Genomic DNA, 26,450 nt, shown 5'->3' on the forward strand with positions numbered 1-26,450 from the left:
GTTATTGTACAGCATGTGTGGTAAAAAGAAAGATAAAAGGGAAAAAAAAAAAAAAAAACGCATACGTATGTGGTATTACTTGTGGAGAAAGTAACAGCAAAACAGAACATAAACAACTTTTATAAGGAAAACCCAATTGACAGAAAAAAAAAGGAAAGCCCATATAATCTTATTTAAACGCAAAAAACAGTGCGTTTCCGACATAGACGGTTTACCTGCAGATAAAGATACGAAACCCTAAGATTTATTAGTTTCTCCTTACAGTTTTAGATTTACATCGAGAGAAGGTGCAACAAGCGGCGCACGCATACGAATTCAAAAAAGAAGAAGAAGGACAATGACGATCGATTCGAATCAGAAAACGAGCAAGTTCCGATGGGGAGAGATGGACGAAGACGAAAACGACGACCTCGGTTTCCTCCTCCCTCCCAAGCAGGTGATCGGCCCCGACGAGAACGGACTAAAGACGGTGATCGAGTACAAGTTCAACGACCAAGGCAACAAGGTCAAGATCACCACCAAGTCGCGCGTCCGCAAGCTAGCTTCCGCGAGGCTCAACAAACGCGCCGTGGAGCGGAGGAGCTGGCCTAAGTTCGGAGACGCCGCGAACGAGGACGCCAGTAACCATCATCTCACCATGGTTTCTACCGAAGAGATTGCCTTGGAACGACCTAGGCCTCCTGGTAAAAGTTTTTTTTTATTTTATTTAAAGTTTATATCATGTGTTATGTGGTCTGTGGTCTGTTCTAAGTAAGGGCTTTTTTGGAATGTTTTATCTTTTTTTTTTCTATGTTACTTTCGGATCTAAATGGGTAATGTGATTATTTTCAGGTACCAAAGCAGAAGAATCCAAGGGAGATAGCTTGTCTCAGCTGAACAATCAGAGTGCAGTCCTCATGGTCTGCAGGATATGCAAGAAGAAAGGAGATCACTGGACATCGAAGTGCCCTTACAAGGATCTAGCCGAACCAACCGATGTGTTCGTGGACAAGCCACCCACTAGGGAGACATCCGCATCATCAGGCAAGCCCGCTTATGTCCCGCCTAGCATGAGACAAGGTGCGGATAAAAGCGCTAGTGGTTCGGACATGAGGAGGAGGAACGATGAGAACTCTGTTCGTGTGACCAACTTGTCTGAAGACACCCGTGAACCGGATCTGATGGAGCTGTTCCATCCGTTTGGAGCTGTCACGCGTGCCTATGTGGCGATTGATCAGAAAACTGGAGTGAGCAGAGGGTTTGGTTTCGTCAATTTCGTGAGCAGAGAAGACGCTCAGAGAGCAATCAACAAACTGAATGGTTATGGTTATGATAACCTCATCCTCAGGGTTGAGTGGGCTACTCCAAGACCCACCCAGTAAATCTCTTTTTTGTGGTTTTGTTTGGTTTTTATATCGAATTAGATGAGAAGATGTGTTATATTTATCTTTTTGATACATAGGTTTTAACTTTTAAGCAATCCTAATAGGGATGCAAGAACAGCCTAACACATGCTATTATGCAAAACAAAAGAATTAGAAGAAGAAAATTGAAAGAATGAATACATAAAAACATACATCCCCATCTTATAACATTAGCTATGTCTAGTCAAACTGCTTCCGAAATCATCTATCACATGGTTGGTTAGCCTAAATGTTAATTAACAATTTAACAGAAGAAAAAAGAAAACAGTTATGCATTGTGTGGTATTTTAAAATACTAGTATTAAACAAATTGACCCCTTCTTAATGGAACACGCGATGTGTCATGTAGCCTTCTTCAATAGGATACGTACAGTGTCAACCTGATGAACATGAGTTAAGACTTCAATAAGAAACAAATGTGAGACAGCATCATGATATATTGAGAAGAAAAGGAAAGAATAATTGAGAAAGAGAGGTCAACATCAAATCTTTGAAACCAAATCTCACATTAGACCAAATAGGCACGTGTCGATGTTTGATTGTCACAAGTATGCATAATCTTATCTTAGATTCCACTTGTGTTGTGTCACACTCATTCTCCAACTCTTTATTAGTATTATCTTTTTTTGTGCCCTCTCGCTCTTTCCCCGAACCCAACAGGCACCAGCTGAACTCCATCATTGTGCAATATACAAGATTACGAAAGTGCAATCTAATACTAGTTTTTTGGCTGCTCCTTATCTTTTGATGGTGAAATCTCTTATTTTCAACTAACTGTTTCGTGTTGCATTATAGAGTTGATTTCTTTGTGCGTAGAGAGTGTACACAAACTCAACTTGTGCTTGGTTTTAAACGTCAGGAACGACGATGGTAATTTTTTTTGTAAAATCACAAAATAGCATCTAGTTTTAAGAATCATCATTTAGAAGTTGATTAAACTATATTTAAATATAATCTTAATGCATACAACATAAGGCTACTCGATAGTACGAAGGTTTAGTTTGTATAGAACATGATCGAATAGAAGAATATTTGATTATTTGATCATCGTGGCAACTGGCAAGTGGCAAGTAATGGACGGTTCGTGGTTCATATAATATTTTATGTTCAAGTTGATAAAGTTAATCTACAAAAAAAAATGAGGATCACTTTTTTTTTATTTCGTTTCTTCCTTCCAAGTGGATATTAACTAGTCAATTAAACCAAATCCGTGGTTAGTTAATGATTGGTTCCGATGTTAACTGACATTAAGCATTACTGCATTAGACAATGTTGCCCAGACAATTTTCTTAATTATCTTACACTAAATTAAACTATATGTATTAAATCGTTACTTTTATTTTAGATTCCAGCTGACTCTTCCTGACAATTACAATTTTAAAATCTAATATTCTCTCCGTCTTATATTAAGTGTCGTTTTAAAGAATTTTTTTCGTTGCAAAATAAGTGTCGTTTTAGAGTTTCAATACAAAATTTATTAATTTTATTCTCCATTCTATTTTTCTATTAGTTGAATTGTATCGGTAATGATGTTTTTATATTGAAAATATGCAAAATTAAATGTTTTTTAATCCGTGTGCACAAGTCTAAAATGATACTTATAATGAAACAGAGGGAGTAGTTAAAAAGGATAAAACTCGAGAATCAATATTAGTAAACGAATTCGTGAACCGTTCCATCTACACAATTGATTTCTTGCTATTTACTATCCACGAATATTATTACATAGTCAATATCAACATTCTAATGTACTTAATCGACACACGCTACGATACGATACGCCACGCCATGCCACCTTAGTGTGCCATTCAAATAAATAACTTTGATGCTTAAAGATTCGAGCCAAACCGGTTTAGATTTAAATCAGCAGTACGAGTCTGTGATTACAAATAAATAACTTTGATGCTTAAATCACCGTACTTTTAGTGCATGGTTAATGTTTCTGTTATTATTTTCTCACCTGATTTTAAATCTGCTCAAGAACGCATTTTTGGCTTAACCAGAGATATGTTTGTGTTGTTTATCTTCATCTACGCAATACTTTGTTTATTTCTCTACTTGATTACAAATCCACATATAATAATATTGCCTAAAAATAATATGGGAAAATAAAAAGAAAATGCGTACCAACTTCTTAATAAGCTCTTTTTCTTTCCCAGCCCGAATTAAGAGCTGTTTAAAGCACCTTAAACAAGAGAAAACTAAAATTAAAAAAAAATATTATAAATCAAGAAAAATTACAATTAGGTATTTAACAATTTATCTAATCTAATACTACTTAATTAAAGTCCTAATCAAGACACTTGATTATTCCTCCTCTTCCTCAAGTCAACCACCACCACGCTCACGTTATCGGAGCTCTGTCTCGCCAGAGCCAGCTTCGTCAACAGCAACGCCGCGTCCGAACACGCGTTGTGCGCCATATCAGAGTCCCCTTCAGCAGCAGCTTGAAGGCACATGCGAGCAACGCCGCACGCCGTCTCGTTCGTCACAACGTCCCAGAGTCCATCACTCGCCAGGATCAAGCACTCGTCCTCGTCTGTTCGATCCGTCACGGTAACCTCCGGATCCGGAATCACGTAAGGTTTTAAGTAGTTATCACCGATAGCTCTCGACATGGCGAGAACTCCTAGAACCCGAGCTCCGTCCCAGTAGATAACCCGCCCGCCCGCTTGTTGGATCCGAATTAATTCATCGGGTCGATCCGGCTGTTACATCAACGGAAAAAAAACTGTTAGCAACTCCGTTAACATTAGTTACAAAAAAAAAAAAACTCCGTGAAACATTTAAATCTAGAGATCACGGTAACGGAAGTCGTTATAACTACCTTATGATCTGAAGAGAGAGGGATGGCTACACCGTTACGGCACAGCACGGCGCGAGAGTCTCCGCAGTTAGAGACGACGATCTTCTCCGGCGTGACTAACGACACCACGGCGGTGGATCCGACGGCGTCGCACTGAGGAGACTGCAATTCGCATCTGCAGGAGCTCTTCACGCTGCTCCGACTCGCGCCGTTGGAGTCTCGCTGGCTAACTTCTCTATCCATCTTCTGGAAGCTCTTCACCATCGTCTCCTTCCACACGTCTTCTCCTCCGGTGGCCATAGCTTCGACGTCATGCTTCACTATCTCATGCAACCGCTCCCTGCACTTCTCCGCGACGTGAGAGCAGCCGTGGCCGTCGAACACTCCGTAGAAGTGGAGATTCTCGGAGTTTCTCTCGATCAGCGAGTGGTGGATCGAGACGGCGTCCTCCATGTCTCTCCTCTTCCCGCAAACCGACGTCGTCCCGATCTTAGGCGCATCGGAGACGAAAGAGCTCTCCGCTTCCGTCGCGGAGCTGGGAATCGTGTTTGAATTCTTAACCGGCGCCTTCTCCACGTTGTTCCTATCACTACGTGCATTCGATTCCAGATCCGGCGACGGTGTCTCGCGTTTCTGCCGCTTACGGGAACTCTCGAGAGGAGGAGCGACGATCTTGATCGAAGGGAGTAGATCTAACCTCCGTCTCAGAGAAGCTCGAGCAGAGGAATCGACCGTAACCGTCGGTTCACTCTCCCCAACAATACCGCAGCAAATCCCAGCCATTTGATCTCGAGCAACCACCACAATTAACAACAACTTCAATAATAAACAAACAATTCTCAGATACAATCACTGAGAGAATAGGAAATAGAGAGAGAGATATTTGAGCGTTAAGAAATGCAATGGGATTTTAAAAAGGAAAGGTTTGATTTAAAAAGGAAAGGAGAAAGAAAAAGTTTTTTTTTTTCGCATGGAAGGGTAACACGTAATTTACGGGCAGGGGGCGTGAATGAAAGCTTTATTAATGAGTTGCTGACCGTCACCCCCCCCCCCATCAACGGGCAGCATCCGACACGTACCCTTTGGTGTGACGTTCCATTTCCTGGTACCTAGATACAATCTCTGCCGTTCATTCTTCTTTTTTCCTTTTTCGGATCTATACACGTGTTCCCGGTACGCCGTTAACGTGGCCCAATCACAGCGCGACACGGCTTAACGGTAACGACCGGCCTTTCTTGACACGCATGTGGTCCACCCCTTCATTTTGTTCTTTTCTTTTTGTTTGTTTAATTATTAAAATACAGAAAATATGCTGTTAATTAAATAAGTAGAGTCAGGGGTCAAAAATAATGGAAGAGTGACAATCTTGTTCTAAAATACTCGAGCTACTTATTTATCAACTTTTTCATAAAATAATCATCACCCGATAATCACTAACATATGCTACATGTTATAAAGTCTTTAGTAGTAGAAGATTATATACTATTTCGATAAATATTCTGTATTAGTATTGGATTTGATCTGATCGTTGTGTGTTATGAGTCTGTGACATGATTTATATGGCCAATCATAATCCAAAAATAAGTATGATTCTATAGAGAAACAAAGAATTGATTCCCAAAAAATAAATCCGACAATAATTTTTTTTTTTGAAACACATCCGACAATTAGTTAATATCCACACTTTACAACTAAACGTGCACGCTAAAATGTTAAAGATTTAGATTTAGTTAGTTTTTATTCTTGAGATCTTAAACGCGTGCAGATAAACTAAATTATAAATAGAAGATCTAAATATGATGGGCTAAGTTTGAAGAGAAATCGAGTTACCTATTGGCCAATTAGTCCTGACATTAACAAATTCATAATTACTGGTTTGAACTCGAAACCAATATAACTATATATCGATCACATATGCAGGATTCAGAATCCTCTGTCTGCATATATTTCAGCTCATTCTATACGCATTATTCATGCAACTCTAGTCTCTGATTATTTCAGAATGCGTGCTTCTATATTTGTTGACAAATAAAATGTTCGAGATTGTTATTTATCAATAACGAAAATGCTCGAGATATTTTGGTTTCGTATCGATGACTGAATTGTAATTTTTTATTTTGTTTATGATTTCTCTTATGCTTAGTCGATGCAAGTGTTGGAAAATCGACACGTAGTAATGTTCGTCTCCCACTTGTGCTTAGATTCAACTCGCATCACTGATTCACCTTTCATGAAGAGGTGTATACGACCACGTCTATATATTAATATTCATCGTCGAATTCTTGTTTATTACGAAGAAAAAAATTCTGAAATATATACCATGTACTAGATACATACGTATTATAAGATTGATAATATCAGTAAGCTATTCAAAATATCCTATAAGCTTTGTCAGAATGAAAGAAAAGTTGGATATAAAATCCTTACGTGCGAAATTGCTATAATTTTTCTGTTATGTGTTTTTATCTTTGTAATTACGAAGACTACAGTATATGAGATCGATCAATCATCTGTTGGGAAACTGAAAAACAATAATGCTCACAAGTTTAAGTTTGTATGGTGATAAAGAGCAAATAATCTTTTAAAACTGTAGTCCTCTCTGCCTATAACCAAAACATTCAAAAGCATATATTGATTTATAAATTCATAAATACTAAACGAAAAAATACAAATGATATCATCAACTTTTGTATCAAAAAAATATGCTGAAAATACTCAACTTTCGTGAGTGCAATGGACTGCTGAACAAATCAGCCAGTCGTAATTTTCCTTCCACGTGAAAACATTTAAAGAAATATTCAACTGATCTAGTGATTATCAGATTCAAAGTACGTTGATTTCTTCAATCAATCTCCTGCTCTTGATCAGAGAGAAGTCATCACACAATTAGAAGAACAAAAATCTAACCACAAGCGAAAACCGACACGCGATTAAATCCGCGCGTGGAAGAGAAGATGTCACTAGTACTCCTTCGCATTTTATGCTTTGGACAAGTTGTGGGGCATGATATGCTGCGTCTGCACCACACTAACTCCCTCGCATCCAGCTGTGACCATAATTGAACGCGTCTACGTAAGCCCGTGAGAAAGTGCGAAACACGCGCCTTTTTGCTGGGACCCAACACAGTCTGAAACTGACTTCTGACTCCTGCCTGCTCAAAGTATCTTGTTTTGTTTTTATAGATTTTTCTGTAGCCTCCGAGACGAGGCCTGAGCGACACGTTTACAATCTGACGTGGATGCTGTGAGATGCTTCCTCGGTGACTTCTCCATGACTCGAATTCGGCGATTATCCACGTTTCTATTAATTACACGCATATACTCTTTTTTTTTTGTTTTCTAAAAAATTACACGCATATACTTTCTGCTGTTGTTTTCGTATTTATCTTTTAGACCTATAAAAAAACAAAAAGAGATAAGAGAGATAAAACCCTCCTCCTTCTCTCTAGCTTACACAGATAACGTTTGCGTTTTCCGGCCGGCGGAGTGGCTCCTCTAGCCACCGCCGGTCCGGCTTTCTTTGTTTTTTCTTTCTTTTATTCTGTCTTGCATGTCGGCTTGGGAGGAAGAGAACTTTACGCTTCCTTTCCGTTTTAGAAGTAAAGTGTTTTGACTCCAGGACGGCGGAATTCCATTAATCCGTCGCCGCTGGCTTTTGACTCCGGGAGCAGAGGATCGTTATTCCTCGCACCGCCGGCTTCGTTTTGGAGTTACCTGTGTTTAAATCCGTGAGACGGGCGGATGCTTTTCCTCTCTTTAGGGCTTGGTTCGGTCGTGTGGAGGCGATCTCGTAAAGATGAAGTTTTCCGATGATCGTTGTGAGTTTTTTGAAGGCGGAAAAGGTTTGAATCGGAAAGTTGATAGGCGCGTCTGATTGGTCGGGATGAGATCTCGAACTGGATCCGATGAAGCTCTTCTTTCATCGAGACCAGACGCAGAAGATGGGTGGAGTAGGCTCCGGTAGGCTCCGGCGAATCGTGTATGTCGGTTTGCGGCTGCCGGGCGGTGAAACGGAGCAGCGACGGTTGGACGGTGTACTTGCGATGCATGTCTCCCTCATTGGTGAGGTTCGGACACGTGTTCGTGTCGGTCTTGACAAGTGCGTTGCTTTTCTCTCATGGGCTTCGATAGTTTGTTTAAGGTCCAGTTTGTGGCTTTAGTTTGTCCCAGTAGATTTGGGATTTATGTATGGTTGTTGTAATACGGGCTTCGGCTTGGCTGTAATGGGCTTTGGGCCTTTCTTAATAAAAATATAGATGGCAAAAAAAAAAAAAAATTATCTTTTAGACCTAATAATAGTTATTTATTATATATACAGAGTATTATTTTGAACCATAATTTATAACCATGAATTTATACACAATTCCAATTCAGATCCCTTCATCGAAGAGTTTTTTTTTTGTTTTTAACTTTTTTTTGTCTCCAACAATATTTAAAAGCTAATGTTTCCTCCATTCACTTATATACAGTAATTACATTTAACTTTTTATTTCACAAATATATTATATTTTTTGTTAAAATATTAACAAGATATATAGTTTTAAAACTTTTAATCAAAGACATTAAAATTACTAAATGCTATTGACTGATAGTTATTAAAATATATAGTAAAATATATAATAAATTTAGTTATAAATATTTATTATATTTAAAATTTTAGATTTTTTTTGTTGAGAATTTTTTTAAAGAAAATTTATTTGTAAGAACGAAGAGAATATATCATAATAAAGAAAAAAATTAGTTTTAGTTTTAACTGATTATTTGATAAAAATATCTTATTTTATAACTTTTTCTCTAAAATTAATAAAATAATTTATATATTAAAATAATCTCTATAAATGGGGTAGATTTTATTTTTGAGCAATATGCAAATATTGAAAACAAATCCTTCTCTTGCATAGATTCCATGAGAGCACACAATAATATAGTAGTGGAATACTGAATTTCCGAATTATATTTTTATAAAGCAAGGGGATGGTAACACATGTCCTCTTTTGGTCTAAAGGAGCAGGTCTAATTTCACCAAAGCTTAGGACAGCAGGAAAGCACGACGAACCACTTGTACTACAACACGTTGCATGTTTCAGCTGTCACGGGACAGACCTACCGCTACCGCCACGTGACGGTTAAAGCAAAGGCGTGTGGCCTAACCTGTAAGAAGAGATCACCGGGACGAACCTAACACATACGCGAAAATCGACCGATCTTGCTCGACACGTTTGCATGTTTTTCTTGTTCGTTTAATCAATAATTACAAAGAGTTGGCCAGTTAGGTTGATTACATTAAAGTTGACAAAAAGGTTGATTACATTAAATATTTGAATTAGGAAACTAAACTATTTGTACACGTAACCTTACTTAATTGTCTTGGAAACTTCTTCCCATATGATGATGATTCACCAGAAGGAATACGGCACCTCGTCCTATAGATTATTAGTATATGATTAGTTTAACCGATTTTAGTCTAATGCCAGACATTCAGATAACATCTGATTGGCCGTCCAGTTTTTTGTTTTGTTTTTTTTTTTCATATGTTAAACTTCAGGATGATTGCGGCAATGTTCTACAAACTTCAACTACTATGCTTGTCAAACATGTTGAGAGTTTTTTTTTTTTTTTTGCCAACTTGTATTAATATTAAACAAGGAACATTATACAAAAGCCCACTGGCATGCAAAGCCCAAAACGTACAAACCCTAGCCAACATACAACTAAATGAAGACCCAACATACAACTAAATGAAGACCCAACAACAGCCTAAATACAAGACACGTCAGATGCACTATCGGTGACGAGACTCATCAACGTGTTACCCTCATCAACATGTTACCCGCAAGAGAAGGGAGAAAACACGTGTTCGAAGCAGCCTCCACCATTTTTTCCGATCTGAACTTTGTCGCCGGAACTTACCGGATACACTATCCCGATCACAGAACCCACCAGCTTCATCGCATGAACATTATCCAATGGAGAGCCTCAATCGACTGTAATTGAGATTTCATCCAATCTCACGCCTCATAGATAGAGGAGAAGCTTTACACATATCGGAATCACCACCACCGGAGAGCTTCAATCAAACCAGATTCGAGAACTCCTCCGCATCAACAATCACCAACCACAAAAAAACATAATCTTCTCGCAGATCGAGAATTTTTTTTTGAATAAAACGCAAAACGCCGACTTCACACTAAAGTACGAATCAAAGTCGGAAACAAAGCCAGCCGCTATCACCGAAGGATAAAGTGATAGCGCCAGTCATAAGCCAGCCACCCGATGCAATCGATTGCCACCGTTGCTGGAGAGAAAACCCAAACTAAATTACACTAGAAACGAAATAAAACAAAAGCAAAAGACAAGCTATCCCGACGGTGACGCCTAGGGCGCGCCACCGTCGGAAGACCACATGCACTTGTCGGAAACGATAAACTTGAAGAGAGAAGTTAAATAGTTATTTATATCAAAGTAATACAAAGAAAATGAAAATTTTTAAGAACAAGAAGGTTGAGAGTTAAGACTAACATACTACGAAATGCACAGCCCAAATTCTCTAGGCCTGAAATCTACCGAAAGTTACTTAAAAGGCAGCTGTGCCTTATTGTATAATTAGATTCTTCGAAGATCTATTTATATAAAATACAGTTCTTTCTCTCCAGGTTGTGACACGTAGGATTCCAGGTCATCAATTCACTCACTCGCGTGCTGACAAGTGTCCCCTTTTAGTGAAACGCATCGTTCTTTGTTTCTCTACCATCCGGGCTTCGAATTGGGCTCGACGTCGCGTTATGTTTGGCGGCCCAAAGACCACTTCGCCCTGTAGAAACCTAATCTGCGATGAAGAGCACATTTGTGTTCTCTTTCACATCGATCGGTGGAGGCGATGACGTTCCAGTTCCGTAACGGGGGCGTTATGATTTCTTCGACTTTAATCTCATTGTCTTTAATCCCATTAAATCGAACGCCTACTACGATCTCTTCGGTTGAGTTGTTCAGTCGGCGATCTCATGTATAAATAGGTTCGTATCTCGATTCTGCTAATCGCGTTCTCGAACCGTATCGTGTTTATTAGCTCATAGTAGTGGAAATTGTGCTTCTAGATTCAAAGGTTTATCACGCTCCTCCGCTTGAGTTCATACATCATAACTATTTTTTTTTCATTACATTTTTAGCTTTTCTGTCGTGTTGAATAATTACTTTCCAGTTTTCTGTTTATATCTTTGTTTGACATATTTTGAATAAGACTAATTAAAACCGTTTATTGATTGTTCTATAGTTTTTTATTTTCTGATTTTAACCGCTTGAATTCATCTCTGATTCAGACGGCACATATGGACAAATTAAACCCGCTTGAGATCACAAGTCTGATTCAGACGGCGCGGATGGAGATCTTCAAGGGCCTCATAGACACAAAGGTTAACATATTAAATCGGTTCTGTTGGTATTTTATCCCAGAATCGGCTAAGCTACTATGATGAAAACCATCATCTGTCCGCTAAAACATTTGTCAACGTTTCTATTTTTATATTTCAGACATTATCTATTTCAAAGGTTCAATTGATCCATATGATATATATATTGTACTACCATATGCATACTGATAACAGACATAAAGAAAGAGAAACATCATGGTTAACTTGAATATTGACAGGTGTGTTACATAAGAAGCACTATATATACGTTAATCAGTAGAAGTTTAGTTATGTGTGTGAATGATTGTTTGTTCACTTTTTTCACACAGGAGTGTGACAACGTTTAGCGTGAGTGTTATCCAACTTGAAACTGCACTTTGTTTTATCATGTGTGTGTCATACATGGTTTGTGATGCTGTTGGAGTAAAGGGAAGGAACATTATGAAAGCATCTTCAACTGTCACTACTGAAATTGTCGATCACAGATAAGTCTTTTTAAGGAGAATACAAAATCAATTTTTGTACAGTGATTCTGATATGTTTTTGTAGGAATGGTGCAAAGACAGCAGAGGCGACAAACAGACAAACGCTGGGTTTGGAGCAGCAGGGCATGCTCTTAGAACAACGTGGACAGTTTTCATGATCAGACAAGCTCTCCCAAAGAGTCTGTAATAAAGAGTGTGTTTAATTGATGTCTAAAACCGCAGCCTAATAAAAAAAAGGGAAAGGAGCTTTTTAAATCAACCGAGAAAAAGAGTTATAAGTGGATATTGTGGTTGTTTGTACATCAGTTTCATTGCCTTGGTGCAAAAGCAATACCCATTTAAAAAATAGGTTTTGGTTATTGTTGTTGGGGCATGTGTTTCTTTTAGAATCAATAGCTATATGCAAACATAGACACAATATTTTTTATTGGGTATGCTTAGTCACTGAGAATGATAGATTTTTTGTATGTCATGCTGCTGTGTTTTTATAATCTCTTTTTAAGTTGTGGTTATTACAAGGGAGAATAGTTGGCAGTGGCAACTGGCAGTAGAATGAAGGAGCAATTATATTGAAACAAGGCGAACAAATTGACCTTCGTATCAAAACGTCTTAGCATGAATTAGTGCTCACTATATTAAATAGTTAATCTTATTATATACATAAAAACAATACTAAGAATTTCTAATAGATGGATGATGTAATAATCATGCAAGCCAATTTCGTAGATTATGCGTGAAAAAACTTCAGTGACATATCATGTATTAGCATGTGACAGCCAAAAACAACTATAATATAGATTTTTAACCACAATACAAGTTTGTTATACGTTGTTAATTATAAATTTGATCACCAACGAATTCTGAAAAATGACAGTATTGTTATTTGTATGTAAACTTAGACAACATGAGCACGACACAACAATTTAGGTTTAATATATTTTTAATCTATCTTATATTTTGCACCAATTTTTTCAAACGTTAAATACTTCATAAATAATTTTTATAATTGACTCATTTTCAATTCAATTAATCTATTGACATCAATATGCTAACATGTATCAATTTTTTCAAATTCATGTAAAATACAAAATACATATATTAATCGTAATTTTTAATATTATCGCAACATCATATTTACGTTAAAAACTAAATTTATTAATATTATTAAAAGTCTAAAAAGAATGCAAACTATTAAACTTAATAATATTAACCTTACTTTAAATATAAAATTAAATACATTGAACAGAAAAACATTAAACATAATAATATTCACTTACAAAAAAATGCAAACTATTAAACTAAAACTGTAAAAATTAAGAATTAAACAAAAAAATAAAAACCGTAAACGTTATAAAACGTTTTTCTTTCAAAACTCATATAAAACACATGTAAAAAAAATATACAATTATATAGTTACATACATTACTTCACACGTAATGTAGTATTTTACACATATAATTTTTTTCACCTAAAATTTTATGAAAGACAAAAATCATTATCATAAACATCTATTGCAAATGCAAACCTAAAACGCCAACCACAAAATAATATAAAAATAAAAATTTAAATTTTATATAAAGTATATCCCGCCCGTAGGGCGGACCGACCCTAGTATACTAAATAAAACTGCTTTTTTTTTTCCTCAAAAGTACGTATATTGATATATCTCGTTGTAACAAGAACTACAAGATTTGAACAAAACAAACAAAGGCTTATAGCCATCAGTCCGAATCCACAGACGGATTCACAACATTTCTACACCAAAAAATTGATCTAATCTATCTAAAAGCCTTCAATAGATTCTATACTTTCTCATAGGATAACAGACTTGAGATCCAAAGTGGACCACCTCTAGCAACATAAGATTGGTACCACCTGTTTCTTGAAGCACTATCCGCTATGAGAAAAGCACATCTATTAGAGCTTCTCGTTTCAACTTTGCTTTTCCAGCAACGAAACTTGCACAAAAAATTCTCCATCTTTTGGTAAGTCTGAGTAAAAGATGGCCACGCTTTTGGTCTTTCAATGACCTTCATAAAGACTGCATCTTCTCCTGCTATTATAACTTTGTCAACTCTGTGTGCAGCCATACACTCCAACGTCCAGACAAGAGCCAGTTCCTTTGCTTCCTCGAGTGATACAACTCTCGCAAAGGACCTCCTGCTATGAAACAGGGCTTCACCCGCATTATCCCGAACAATCCAAGCAGCCCCCATCGTTTGTGAATTCTTCAACCATTTGACTCCATAGTTACACTTAACCCAATTGGGAGGAGGTTTAGTCCACTTTCGCCTTGTGGAGCGGACCTGCTCCTCCTCTCTTTGTTCACCCTGTTGATCCAATTGCTGAGCCAGAAACCAGGATGAAGCTTCATTAAAGATCTCATCAACAATTGCTACCGGGTCTTGCTCTTGTGCTTCAAAGACAAATTTGTTCATGTTCTTCCAAATTAGCCACAAGATCCACGGGTAACATCTTCTAATTTCCACTGGGATCCTGATGTTCTTACTCACTTGGAATAAGTAGCTAAAATTCACAAACAACAAATCCTTATGGAAACCATCCTGAGGTGATGGAAAATTTGACAACGCCCAGATTTGTCTAGCCAATTCACAAGTGAACAAAATATGATTCGCAGTTTCATCTTGAATTCCACACCGCGGGCATTGTAATTCAACTTTCATACCTCTGGTTACCAAGGAAGTTGCAACTGGAATCACATATGATAAGGTTCTCCACATGAATGCTTGAATCTTTGGGGCTGTTAATGAATTCCAAGTTTCTTTTTTTAGTGTGTTTAGCGATGGCTGCATTCCAGCTTCTTGAAATTCCATGCTCAAATTATCTCGCATAGCCAACCAATTCCCTGACTTGACAGTATATTCTCCACTCCTGTTATGTTTCCAGCACCAGTAATCTTCACACCCCACAGCAGTATGAAGTTTGGTGATGATCTCAATGTCGCCATGGAAAAAATTTTCCTCAAGGAATTCTCTATTCCATTCCCCTGTCTCTTGATGGATAAGGTCACCAACTTTTAACTCAAGGTTAACTATCGGATTTTTCATCCAAGGATTCCAGCGTCCCCCACCAAAGTCACACCATCGATCTATCCAGACATACATAGACTTTCCATTCCCAATCTCTTTCGTCAAACTTTTCCTGAGAAGTTTTCTTCCATGCAATAGGCTTCTCCACCCATAAGAAGGTCTACTCCCTAACTCCGCTTCTAGGAAATCTGTAGTTTCATAATATCTACTCTTCAGAACAGAAGCCAAAAGAGATTTTGGGTTTTGAAGAACTTTCCAAGCCTGTTTTGCCAACATTGCTTGATTGAAGCTTTCCAAATCTTTGAATCCCAAACCTCCAAGATCTTTTGGTAAACAGAGAATTTCCTTTCTAACCCAATGTATTTTGCTTTTATGCTCCAACGAGTTCCACCAGAAGTTGGTTATAGCACTTGTAAGGTTAGCTATAGTTGTTTTTGGCAATTTAAAACAACTCATTGCATACACGGGAAAGGCAAGAGCCACTGCCTTAAGAAGCACTTCTTTTCCTCCGAGAGATAAAGATTTTGCAAACCATCTAGACAGCCTTGTCTTCAATTTCTCTTTAATGAATGTAAAAAGCTCTATCTTGGATCCACTGAAGCACTCGGGCAAACCTAGATAATTCCCCACTCCACCTTCATTATAGATACCCATAAGGTCTCTAATCTCCGCCTTAGCTTCTTCCTGAATCTCAGCACCAAAAGAAATTGATGATTTTTGCAGATTTATCACTTGTTCTGTTGCTTCACCATAACAGTTCAAAATTTCTTGTAGTGTTGACGCTTGCTCAAGGTTTGCCTTGCACATGAACAAGCTATCATCTGCAAACAACAGATGACTAACCGACGGACCTTGCATGGAAAATCTGATCCCATTTAATCTTCCAGCTTCTTCTGCCTTTCTCAAAAGATGAGATAAGCCTTCGGCACACAAAACAAACAAGGCCGGAGACATTGGATCGCCTTGTCTCAATCCTCTTTGGGGTACAATCAAGCCATGAGGTTGGTCGTTGATTAGGACCGAATAAGAGACTGATGAGACACATAACATAGTTAACTCCACCCACTTTGATGAAATCCTAACGCCAATAGCACAGCTCTGAGATACTCCCATTCGACTCTGTCGTAAGCTTTGGACATGTCGGATTTGATAGCCATGAACTGAGAGGCCACCGGTTTAAATGTTCTCAAACCATGGACTATTTCATGTGCCACCAAAATATTATCTGAGATATTCCGTTCAGAAACGAAAGCAGACTGGTTCGGAGACACAATCAACGGAAGCAGTGGTTGAATTCTTTTGGTCATAATCTTTGCAATAATTTTGTAAAAAACGGAACAGAGACTTATGGGTCTTAGATCAGTCATCTTTACCGGCTTCACTATTTTTGGTATGAGGCAAAGATGAGTGAAGTTCCATTCTTTATCAAATGAACCCTGCTGAAAGAATTCATGTACTTCTTTGATCACTTGTCCTCCAATCTCCTTCCAAAATCTTTGAAAGAATAAAGCATTCATGCCATCTGGCCCTGGAGCACTAGAAGCTTTAATGGAGAACACTGCTTCTCTGATCTCTTCATCCGTCACCACAGAAAGAAGATCGCTATTCATCTGATCAGTCACCTTCGGAATAAAACCCTCAAAGAAACTCCCAAATTCAGTCGGCTTAGTAGATGAGAATAAGCCTTGGAAATAACTTGTAGCAATCTGACCTTTTGTTTCTTCATCCCTATAAGGGCATCCATTTGTATCTTCCAAAATATCCACCCCATTGCGACTCCTTGCCATTTGAACTGACGCATGAAACGCTTTTGTATTACGGTCTCCACATTTTAACCATTTGTCTTTGCTTCTTTGTTTCCAAAATGATTCCTCTTCTTTAGTAGCTTTCCCCAGTTCCTGCTTGAGCTCATGTACCCTAACACGACTAGGAAAACTATTAGACTCCTCCTTTTCCAAATCATTCTGAATCCGCAGAATTTTACTATTAGCATTCAGATCAAATTGTTTCTTCCAGTTACAGATAGCAGTACAACATCTTCTGATCCTCTCAACCATCCTGATATTGAGATACTCTCTCTGATTCCCCCAAGCTGAGACTATCCTTTCCTTGAGGTGAGGTAATCCCAAGAGCGATTTATCAAATCTAAACCTTCCTTTTCTACCCAAATGATTGCCTAAAAATTGGACCAACACGGGTCGATGATCAGAACCGCGTTTTTCAAGGAATGTTTGACTTACTCTTGGAAACATTTGGAGCCATTCTTTGTTCCCAAAGCATCTATCAAGCTTACATCGAATCAAATGCTTGCCTCTACGTCCTCCCCAAGTGAATGGATCTCCTTGACTAACAGGTTCCTTCATCTTACAACTTTGCAACATACTATTAAAGCTTTGAAAGGTTTCATCACTTCTAGTAGGACCTCCAATTTTCTCATGGTTACCATAAACTGCATTGAAATCTCCAAGCATACACCAAGACCCTCTTCTTTGTGTACCTATTCTGGAGATCTTCTCCCACACCCACTGTCTCTTTCCTTCATTGGGCTCACCATATATACAGGATACAAAAAAAATTTCTTTCCCCATACGAACACTCATATCAATAATATTCTTATTAGCAAAGAAGATTTCTACATCAACAGAGTTCTTCCAAAAAACTGCAAGCCCCCACTTCGACTGATAGGATTAATAGTATACACCCGGTTATAACCTAGCCACACCTGGATATCTACAAGAACATTTCTTGAGTACATAGTTTCCATCAAAAACATAAGCTCAGGGAAATATTTTTTACGTATCTCCATGAGCCTATTAATTGTCAAGTCCTGAGTAAGACCCAATCCTCGACAATTCCAGGATATTATACTCATTACTCCTTGGACAGTCCCTCCTTCGGAACCGTCTTTTGAGTTGTTTGCTTGACAGCTTTGGGCACTCCTCCCATCTGCTCAACTGCTTTCCGCTTCTCCACATATCCAATCAACACTCCATCTTGAAGAGATATTTTTATATTATCCCTCTGGCCTTCATTAGCTTTGGACTTCCTCTTGTTTTTTCCAGGCTTTTTTCTTACGCCAATCTTCGTTGAGTTAGTCTCGGACATATTGAGATCAAACACATTCAATCTAGAACTCGTAGAACTATTAGTCGATGATGAGGAGTAAGATAAATGTGAAGACCCATGCTGCTCAATTTCCTTATTCAAGTCTTCTGTTCTCCATCCTAAGAGAGGGTGAGCTCGTATAGCTGAAGCCATCAATTTGTCACCTTGAGAAGTAGGCGACGTCAACTGTTGTCCAGTCACTTGTGCTTCATAATCAAACACAACTCCCTTGCCTTTCTGCAAATCTCTGGTCACTGTTGGCACAGGTTCTAAGCTTAAGGCAGATTTCTTCAATATCGGATCTTTCTCTGCTGCTTTGACTGACGATCTAACCCTTTCCTATCTGATCAGCCTCTCTGCACCCTGAGCCATCTGAAGATATTGTCTCATTCCTTCCAAAACATCAGGTGCAATCTTTGGTCTCCTTGTATTTGGATTAATTCCAACCTGTGATTCCTCCAGAACACCAAACAAAGGATCAGACTCCAATATCACTGGCGTGATCTTTTGCTTCATGACACTACCACATGCTCTTCTTATCTCCGCTTCTCTCTGCCTTCGCTGGATGTTGAGCGGACAAACCGACTGATCATGTGTTAACCTTTGACATGTATAGCACCTCTTCTGGATCCTTTCATTGTGAAAAAAGATCGTAGTCTTCTTACCCAACGGCAGATCAATAACTTTCTCCTTTCGCAGAGGTCTTGACACATCAAATCTAACTTTGACTCTTTCATAAACATTACTCCTAGCTTTTAGAGGGTCAAAAGCCACCACAATTACCTTGCCCACAATATCTCCCAAAGCTTCTATTGCTAGCTCCGTTTGATAGTTGATGGGGATGTTTCGAATCTGGACCCATATAGGTATATACTGTAATGAGTCCGGTGGTGGAAATTCCTCTCATCTTTCAACCACAATCGCTCAATCCTTGTAAGTGTGCACTCCCTTATCTAACACTTTTAACAGATGATGTTCATTGTCGAAGATGAACTGAAATATTTTCTGAGATAAGGCTATACCACGAACTCGACCTTGTTTTTGCCATTTACGCGGCATCTCAAAAATGAAATCCGCCATCTTCTGGTAGTCAAGGTTGAGAAGACGTCCAATTAGACTTCTTTTGTTTCTCTCAGTTGAGCTGTATTCTGGTAAATCTGGCATGACGAAAGGCGCATCATCATCCTCTTCGAGAGACATGGCCATCAAGGCCTTATCCATTGCCGCCGACATCAGAAAAAACCGCAAATAAGGATCTCCTGTAGAATCGACTCTGGATCACCTTAATTCTGGACGAAATTACACTGACACTTCGAAACCTTGCTGAAATTTAAACGATAACTTCTCTCCTAAAAAGAACACCAACACCTCTTGGAGAAGAAGAAACTAGAGTCCTACAAAGGGAAACGGACTTTGATCTTTAAAACCGTAGCTTCCAATTGACATGCAAAGCCGGTCTCGTCAGATCGAACTTGTTTTTTCGATCGTCTTTCCTATAACTTTCTATCGCACCGCTTCTCTTTTTTGTTTCTATAACATCCAAAATAAGATTGGCTTTTACTAAATAAAACTGCTAGCTATTTAATTAATTAATTGCGTCTACTTTGACATCTGTAAAGAAATAATATTATACATAATAATATCGTCTTGGAATCAGCAGGCACCGTGATATTTTCCCAACATGCAAGCATACTGAATACTTTAAATCATCAGCAATTTAAGGATTAGAATGGAAGGACAGAACAAAGGCAGTTCTCCCGCACAAGCAGTTCTCCCGCACTTAAATCACTATTAACGTTTTTCTGTTTTAAAATACAGTTAGCGGGAGATCTGCATGCAGTTCAATATTTTTTGTTTTTTTGTGCAAAAGACGAGAAATCTGCATGCATATCTCATCCGCTAGCATTTGATGGTGTTTACGAGAGATCTGCAAATATTCAATTATAAAATATTTTATTTATTTTAATAAATACAATACTTTCATTATATTTTACTCACAACTTTAATAATATTAAAACTATCATTGATTATGTATTTATCTTCTATTTTTGTTATATAATTTTACATTTATTTAAATTATTATATTTACATAATGTGTGTTTAATTATATGTATTATGCAAATATAATAATATAATTGAAATATATATATACTAGTGAAAGATAATATATATATATATATATATATATATATATCATTAATTTTAATATTTTCATAATTTGATTTTAAAGTTGTAGTAACATGAATTTAGTGCAAGATTTATTTTGTTTATGTACTTTTTATATTATGTGTGTGTTTTGATATATTTTATTATAATTTTTATTTTTATCATTAAAAATTATAATAACTGTTTGATCTGCCAGTATGATCCATTTGATCTGCATCTCTCCTGCACGATCCACTTAATCTGCACTTGTCCAGCTTGATCTATATGATCTGCTTGATCTGTCTTATTTGGACTGCTTTTACCATTCGAAACTTAATACTCATTCATGCATGCTCCACTTGGCTCGGGGGATATAGGTCAGTTGGTAGAGCTCCGTTGTTCTCTTTTTCCATCGAATCAAACTCAAGAACCTGGGACAACGGGCCCTACCACATTCAATGTAAATTCTACCGTGATCAATCATGTGATATATAGAATCGATAAATTGTTGTCTACAGACCAAAAATGCTCCAAAACAACCAAGTGTATACGCCATTGGTTTCTATCACTTTAATCTCATATACATAAGATCTGTATTTTCTAGTCATCAGTTTAATTGAATGCAATAAACGCTGACAGAAAAGATTGTAACCCAAATTAAAACGTAAGACAAGACTTCACGGAACCTATATAAACCTAAAGATACGTACGAAAACATGCAAACAAATTTTAGCTTATACAGTATAAACTCTTTAAATTAATACTCGATAAATTAATATACACTAAAAATCTCTATAAATTAATATAATGTTATAGTCCTAAATTGAGTTTTTGGTCAATTAATATATCGATAAATTAATAATTTCTATAAATTAATAAAAATTTATAGTTTTGGTGTATTCCCAACATTATTAATTTATAGAGGTTTCACTGTATATTAAAAATATATAATTAAATAAATGGATTCATGGAAGATTTTCTAGGTATTACGTAGTCCAAACCTTAACTTCCTTCGTTTGGGTTCAAGACTGAGCCCGATAATAGGATGATGCAGCCAGAGCCCCGAGTCATTGTTATCACCAGTTTACAATCCTACAGACAATGACCCAAGTGCTTATCGGGTTGTGGCTCTATGGCAAATCCAATTGAGAGAGCGACCCTTATTAAGGCCCATATAATAACCCAATACGATGGGCCAATAAATCCCTTGTTTCTTGGAGACGTGCCATTTCTAAGCAAATATTATTATTTCTTTTTATATGTTTTCATGTTTCACCCTTGTTTGCTCTTTGGACAGAATAGAAACTGTAAAGCAGCACCAACATTATGGATTTAGGAACACAACCTTATATTCTTGACAATTAAAAGAAAGAAAGTTCGCAACTTAATATTGATGAACTAACCATAAGTTATAGGGTTTAGATTCGAGCTCCAAATGGAAATGCGTGTGATGTGGGCAGAATCGTATCAATTTTTTCATCTACTACTTCCGTTACACTACCATACAGCTATTTTAATTCGAACCTTAGCGCACTAATATATCTTGTCGTATGCTTCGGAGATAGACTTTTCAAACCCAACCCTATCAATCTTATTTTGGATGCTCTATGACTCTTTTATATCTATCTCTTTCACCAAAACAACATAATAAAACCATTCCTAGTGGAGCATCCTTGCCGTTACTATCTATCCATACAGTCAGTACGGAAACGACGACTTTTTCCTTTTAGGAAATCTAGTTTTGGACAATCTTAATAGATCTTTAATGTCGTCAGTATTGTGATGGTTCATGCATAATGCATCAGAGCATTGTTTCTGATTATAAACATTATGAATAACTAGAAAATCTATGAGTTGAGTTTCTCACATACATTAAGCTCCGTTTTCATGCCTCCTATCAATAGTCCAAATATAGTACTTTTCTATTTATATACTTTTCTGTAACGCTTTTTCCTACTTTTTCTCAACTATACTCTTAATAATTAAAAGCTCAAACCACCTTTTATCCACCCCGTAACATTCTGTTTTTCTGTTCGTTTTGATTACAGTTCGAAACTTGATATAAAATCCATTTAACGCATATATTCGAAAAGGTCCTCACAACGTTGACTGAGGCTATCTCCGTCATTTGAGTGTTTCAATCACGTGTCTACCTCTTCTTCTTCCTTTTATGTGTCTAAACCTCAGAGTTGTCACTCTAAAAAAGGGAAAAAACCAAAATAGCTCCTAAAAATAAAATAAAAACATCTCATCCACCGCCGGGGTAATCCCGTAAATTCCCAACAGAACTCTATTCCGCGGCGTAGCAAGAGGGTAGTTTGGTAAATTAAGCAATATCCACTCGGCGGAGTTAATTTCACGGTGTCGTTTTCTCTCCTTTCCACTAAAAAACAATAAAACATGAAACTGAATCGCGGCGGTGGAGAGAACGGCCACCACCACAACCACCACGAGGCCCTGAAGTTTTCCAGCTTCTTCTTCATGCCGGAGCGGCCACGTGAGTACCTCGTGCTTTTCACTCGCTTCTCCGTCCTCACGTGCCTCATCGTCTCCGTCTCTCTCGTCCTCCGCACCACTTTTCTATCCTCCTCCGCACCGGAATACTCCTCCTCCTCCTACGGTCTCCGTTTCCCCGCCTTCCCCCAGAAAGCCATAGCTCTCCCGCCGACAAGATCCCTCGGCCCGATCACCATCTCCCACGTCCAGTTCTGCATCGCCGGAGCAGCGGAGACCTGGCTCGATCGGAGCCACTACACCTCCTTATGGTGGCGAAACACCACCCGCGGATTCGTCTGGCTCGATAAACCGGCGAACCAATCCGATAACCGGTTCTCGATCCCGGTTCGAGTCTCCGATCCAGGCTGGACCCGGTTCGGATTCTCCAGCTCCAAAGCCGCGGTCCGGATCGCCCGCGTGATCTGGGACAGCTACCGCCTCGATCTCCCCGACGTCCGGTGGTTCGTGATGGGAGACGACGACACCGTCTTCTTCGCCGACAACCTCGTCAGGGTCCTCTCCAAGTACGACCACGAGCAGATGTGGTACATCGGAGGGAACTCGGAGAGCGTCGAGCAGGACGTGATGCACGCGTACGACATGGCGTTCGGCGGCGGAGGGTTCGCGATCAGCCGTCCGCTCGCGGCGCGTCTGGCGGGCGCCATGGACGGGTGTCTCCAGCGGTACTCCTACTTCTACGGCTCGGATCAGAGGATCGCGGCCTGCGTCAGCGAGATCGGGGTTCCGTTCACCGAAGAACGCGGGTTTCACCAGGTGCGTTTTCTGTTTAGGAAGCACGTGTCGGTGTTTCGATTGGTTTTGTTTGGGCGACACGTGTTGAACTGTCTTGATTCTCGTTTGTTGGAACCCGACAAAATTCAAAAAAGGGTTTAGAAACGCGGAGAAGTGCTCGAGTTTAGTGGATTATCGCCACGTGGATTTTCTTGACTTGTTTGTGAATAGAGAGCTAGAGAAAATCTTAGTGGGTCAAACGTAATAATTAATAATCACTTTAGGTGGTGCTAATAAAAGCATTTAGGAGTTGATTTATTGAGTAAATTACATGAATGTTGACCCAAAATAAGAAAATAGTGACACATTAGGACTTTTGCCTCTGAAATCTAACTTATATAATACGTTCATCACTTTAATAAATTGAAGTGATAGTTTCTGTTTATATGAAGAATATCCGACCGTTTTTGTTTAATGAATGGTCTTAATTACTTGTGGTCCTATGAATGTTGGAGAAAATGATTTTTTATTTATTGGGGGTTTAAATATATTGGTGGAGCACATGATTCTGTCATGTTAGGATACAAAGCTTTTAATCATGCCTGCTTTGTTGTTAATTAAATTTCCTGTTTCTAAGATATTAATGTTTTATTCCTGAACTGTATCTATGTGTGTGTCATCATCACTACGACACCACATGTAGTGTCCGTCACGGAAAGTTTCAGTTTTAGGTATCTAGTGTCAGGGAAATTCAAACATATGCATGTTCTTTTGTCCAGTCTATTATTTAAAATAATCATAATATCAACTATTGTTTTGCTTTTGGACTAACAGTTTGTGTTGTGTTCAAAACAAAATGTTTGTTGCAGCTTGACATAAGAGGAGATCCATACGGGTTTCTAGCGGCGCATCCGTTGACCCCGCTTGTATCGCTGCATCACCTCGTTTACTTAGATCCCATGTTCCCTAACAAAACCCCCATCGAGTCTTTACAAGCCCTTATGAAACCCTACACGTTAGACCCGCATAGAATACTCCAGCAGGTTCATTGCTACGACCGCAAGCGTCAGTGGTCCATATCCATCTCTTGGGGATACTCTGTTCAGATATACACTTACTTCTTGACCGCTAAGGAGCTGGATACGCCGCTGCAGACCTTCAAAACCTGGCGGTCTTGGAGCGATGGGCCTTTCACGTTTAACACGCGGCCCTTGAAACCTGACCCGTGTGAGCGTCCAGTGACTTATTTCATGGATGGGGCAGAGGATGTGAGGGGTAGTGGGACGAAGACTTGGTATAGCGTAGGGGATAAGAAGTATGGGCATTGCGGAAAGAGTGAGCATTCTCGGGTGACCAAAGTAAAGAGGATATTGGTGACTTCAATGAAGATGGATCCTGAGTATTGGAACAAGGTTGGTTAGTGTTTTCAACTTGTTCCACATTGAGTGGTTTTGAAGCTTTTGTTTATACTGTTTTGTTGTTGATAGGCACCACGGAGACAGTGTTGCGAGGTGATGGAAGGAGGAGGAAGAAGAAGAAAGGAGGAGGAAATGTTGATAAGGATTAGAAAGTGCAGATCTTCGGAGATGATATGAAAACAACGTTTTGGTTAGAGAGTTATTATTTGCACATAAGACTTCATTTAGATTCATGTTCCAAAAAAAAAAAAGACTTCATTTAGATTCAATCATAGCTGCTTTCCTAAATTTCTGGTACCGTGACAAATGATGATTTACTCTTATCAATACGACAATACCTGGATTCATGTTTATTTCAGTCTGCAAAACATGTGTTTCTTTGTATTATTAGTCAAAACAATATCGCAACTCCATAGTTATACTCAAAGGGATAAGTCAGATATAACCGTTCATAACATTTGTTTGAGGTGTATATCAACTTTTTTCAGGAGACAGACTTGAACTCGGAAGTAACTTAAATACACACACGCAAATATTTTAACTAAGTTTATTCTTTTCTTTTAAACTAAATTCGAATAATAGTTTTTTTTTGTTTAGTATATGTGTAAACGAATGTTTACAATTCGTTAGGAGATCCACGTCTATAATGTGCCAAATTCATTTTATATAAAGATATAAATTATGAGTGTTCCAAAAAAAAGATATAAATTATGATTTTTTGGTCAGCTAACATTAGATCAAGTTTTGATCGGATAAGAAGTTATTTAGAGAAGCACATCCATATGCTGCTAACATTAGATCAAGTTTTGATCGGATAAGAAATTATTTAGAGAAGCACTTCCATATGCTAACATTATATCAAGTTTTGATCGGATAAGAAATTATTTTGAATCACTTCCATATGATAGTTTCTGATCTATATGGGAAAAAAAAACAAAGAACCATACACATATTTTTCTTCCCGGGTATTTCTACTCATGAATATGTGAAACATAAAATACACTTTTAAATTCCCTAATAAACTCCAAAACACATTAATTTTCAAAACAAAAGTCAGTCAGTCCATCAAATTCGTAACTATATCCAGTAAATCTGAACAGTCTATCTCAAATCGGGCCGAGAAAATCTTTATGTCTCTCATACATGAATGATAGTACATACTGCATAATAATTCTTCCATTTCAGAGTGTAGGATTGAGAGATTTCTGTTGCAGCTAATGGCCTTTTAGTATCTATAGATTCAATAGTTTAGTATCTAAGATCTCTATCTTAGTACACTAACATTTAAAGTTAAATTATGATTTATCCATAGATTCAACGTTTCCCAGTTCGGTGTACCAAAAGGCCATTAGCAGTATAATATGAGATCTATGTCACAATATAATTACTACAGCCGAATCCAATT

General features: G+C 38.1%; 4 protein-coding genes and 1 long non-coding RNA gene across 5 annotated transcripts; 3 read left to right on the forward strand and 2 right to left on the reverse strand.

Moving 5' to 3' along the window:
- Positions 1-90: 90 nt before the first annotated feature.
- Positions 91-1,461, forward strand: LOC108805393 (uncharacterized). The gene is made up of 2 exons (XM_018577430.2): positions 91-683; positions 832-1,461. The coding sequence occupies exons 1-2, from the start codon at positions 338-340 to the stop codon at positions 1,359-1,361; spliced, it is 876 nt and encodes a 291-aa protein (XP_018432932.1). The 5' UTR covers positions 91-337; the 3' UTR covers positions 1,362-1,461.
- A 2,144-nt stretch (positions 1,462-3,605) lies between these two features.
- Positions 3,606-5,147, reverse strand: LOC108863260 (protein phosphatase 2C 37). The gene is made up of 2 exons (XM_018637633.2): positions 4,231-5,147; positions 3,606-4,111 (listed from the first exon to the last, which is right to left on the reverse strand). The coding sequence occupies exons 1-2, from the start codon at positions 4,990-4,992 to the stop codon at positions 3,698-3,700; spliced, it is 1,176 nt and encodes a 391-aa protein (XP_018493135.1). The 5' UTR covers positions 4,993-5,147; the 3' UTR covers positions 3,606-3,697.
- A 5,858-nt stretch (positions 5,148-11,005) lies between these two features.
- Positions 11,006-12,609, forward strand: LOC130512747 (uncharacterized). The gene is made up of 3 exons (XR_008946333.1): positions 11,006-11,221; positions 11,525-11,617; positions 11,944-12,609. It is a non-coding gene; the product is annotated as an uncharacterized LOC130512747 (long non-coding RNA).
- A 5,411-nt stretch (positions 12,610-18,020) lies between these two features.
- On the reverse strand, positions 18,021-19,475 carry LOC108857977 (uncharacterized). Its single transcript, XM_018631976.1, has 3 exons — positions 19,284-19,475; positions 18,617-19,106; positions 18,021-18,508 (listed from the first exon to the last, which is right to left on the reverse strand). Exons 1-3 carry the CDS (start codon positions 19,473-19,475, stop codon positions 18,021-18,023), a joined length of 1,170 nt encoding a protein of 389 aa, XP_018487478.1.
- A 2,949-nt stretch (positions 19,476-22,424) lies between these two features.
- On the forward strand, positions 22,425-25,445 carry LOC108856844 (uncharacterized). Its single transcript, XM_018630737.2, has 3 exons — positions 22,425-23,669; positions 24,497-25,039; positions 25,115-25,445. Exons 1-3 carry the CDS (start codon positions 22,800-22,802, stop codon positions 25,220-25,222), a joined length of 1,521 nt encoding a protein of 506 aa, XP_018486239.2. The 5' UTR covers positions 22,425-22,799; the 3' UTR covers positions 25,223-25,445.
- The last annotated feature ends 1,005 nt before the right edge of the window (positions 25,446-26,450 follow it).

Source organism: Raphanus sativus, chromosome 5 (assembly GCF_000801105.2).
Source record: "Raphanus sativus cultivar WK10039 chromosome 5, ASM80110v3, whole genome shotgun sequence".
Taxonomy (NCBI): Eukaryota; Viridiplantae; Streptophyta; class Magnoliopsida; order Brassicales; family Brassicaceae; genus Raphanus; species Raphanus sativus.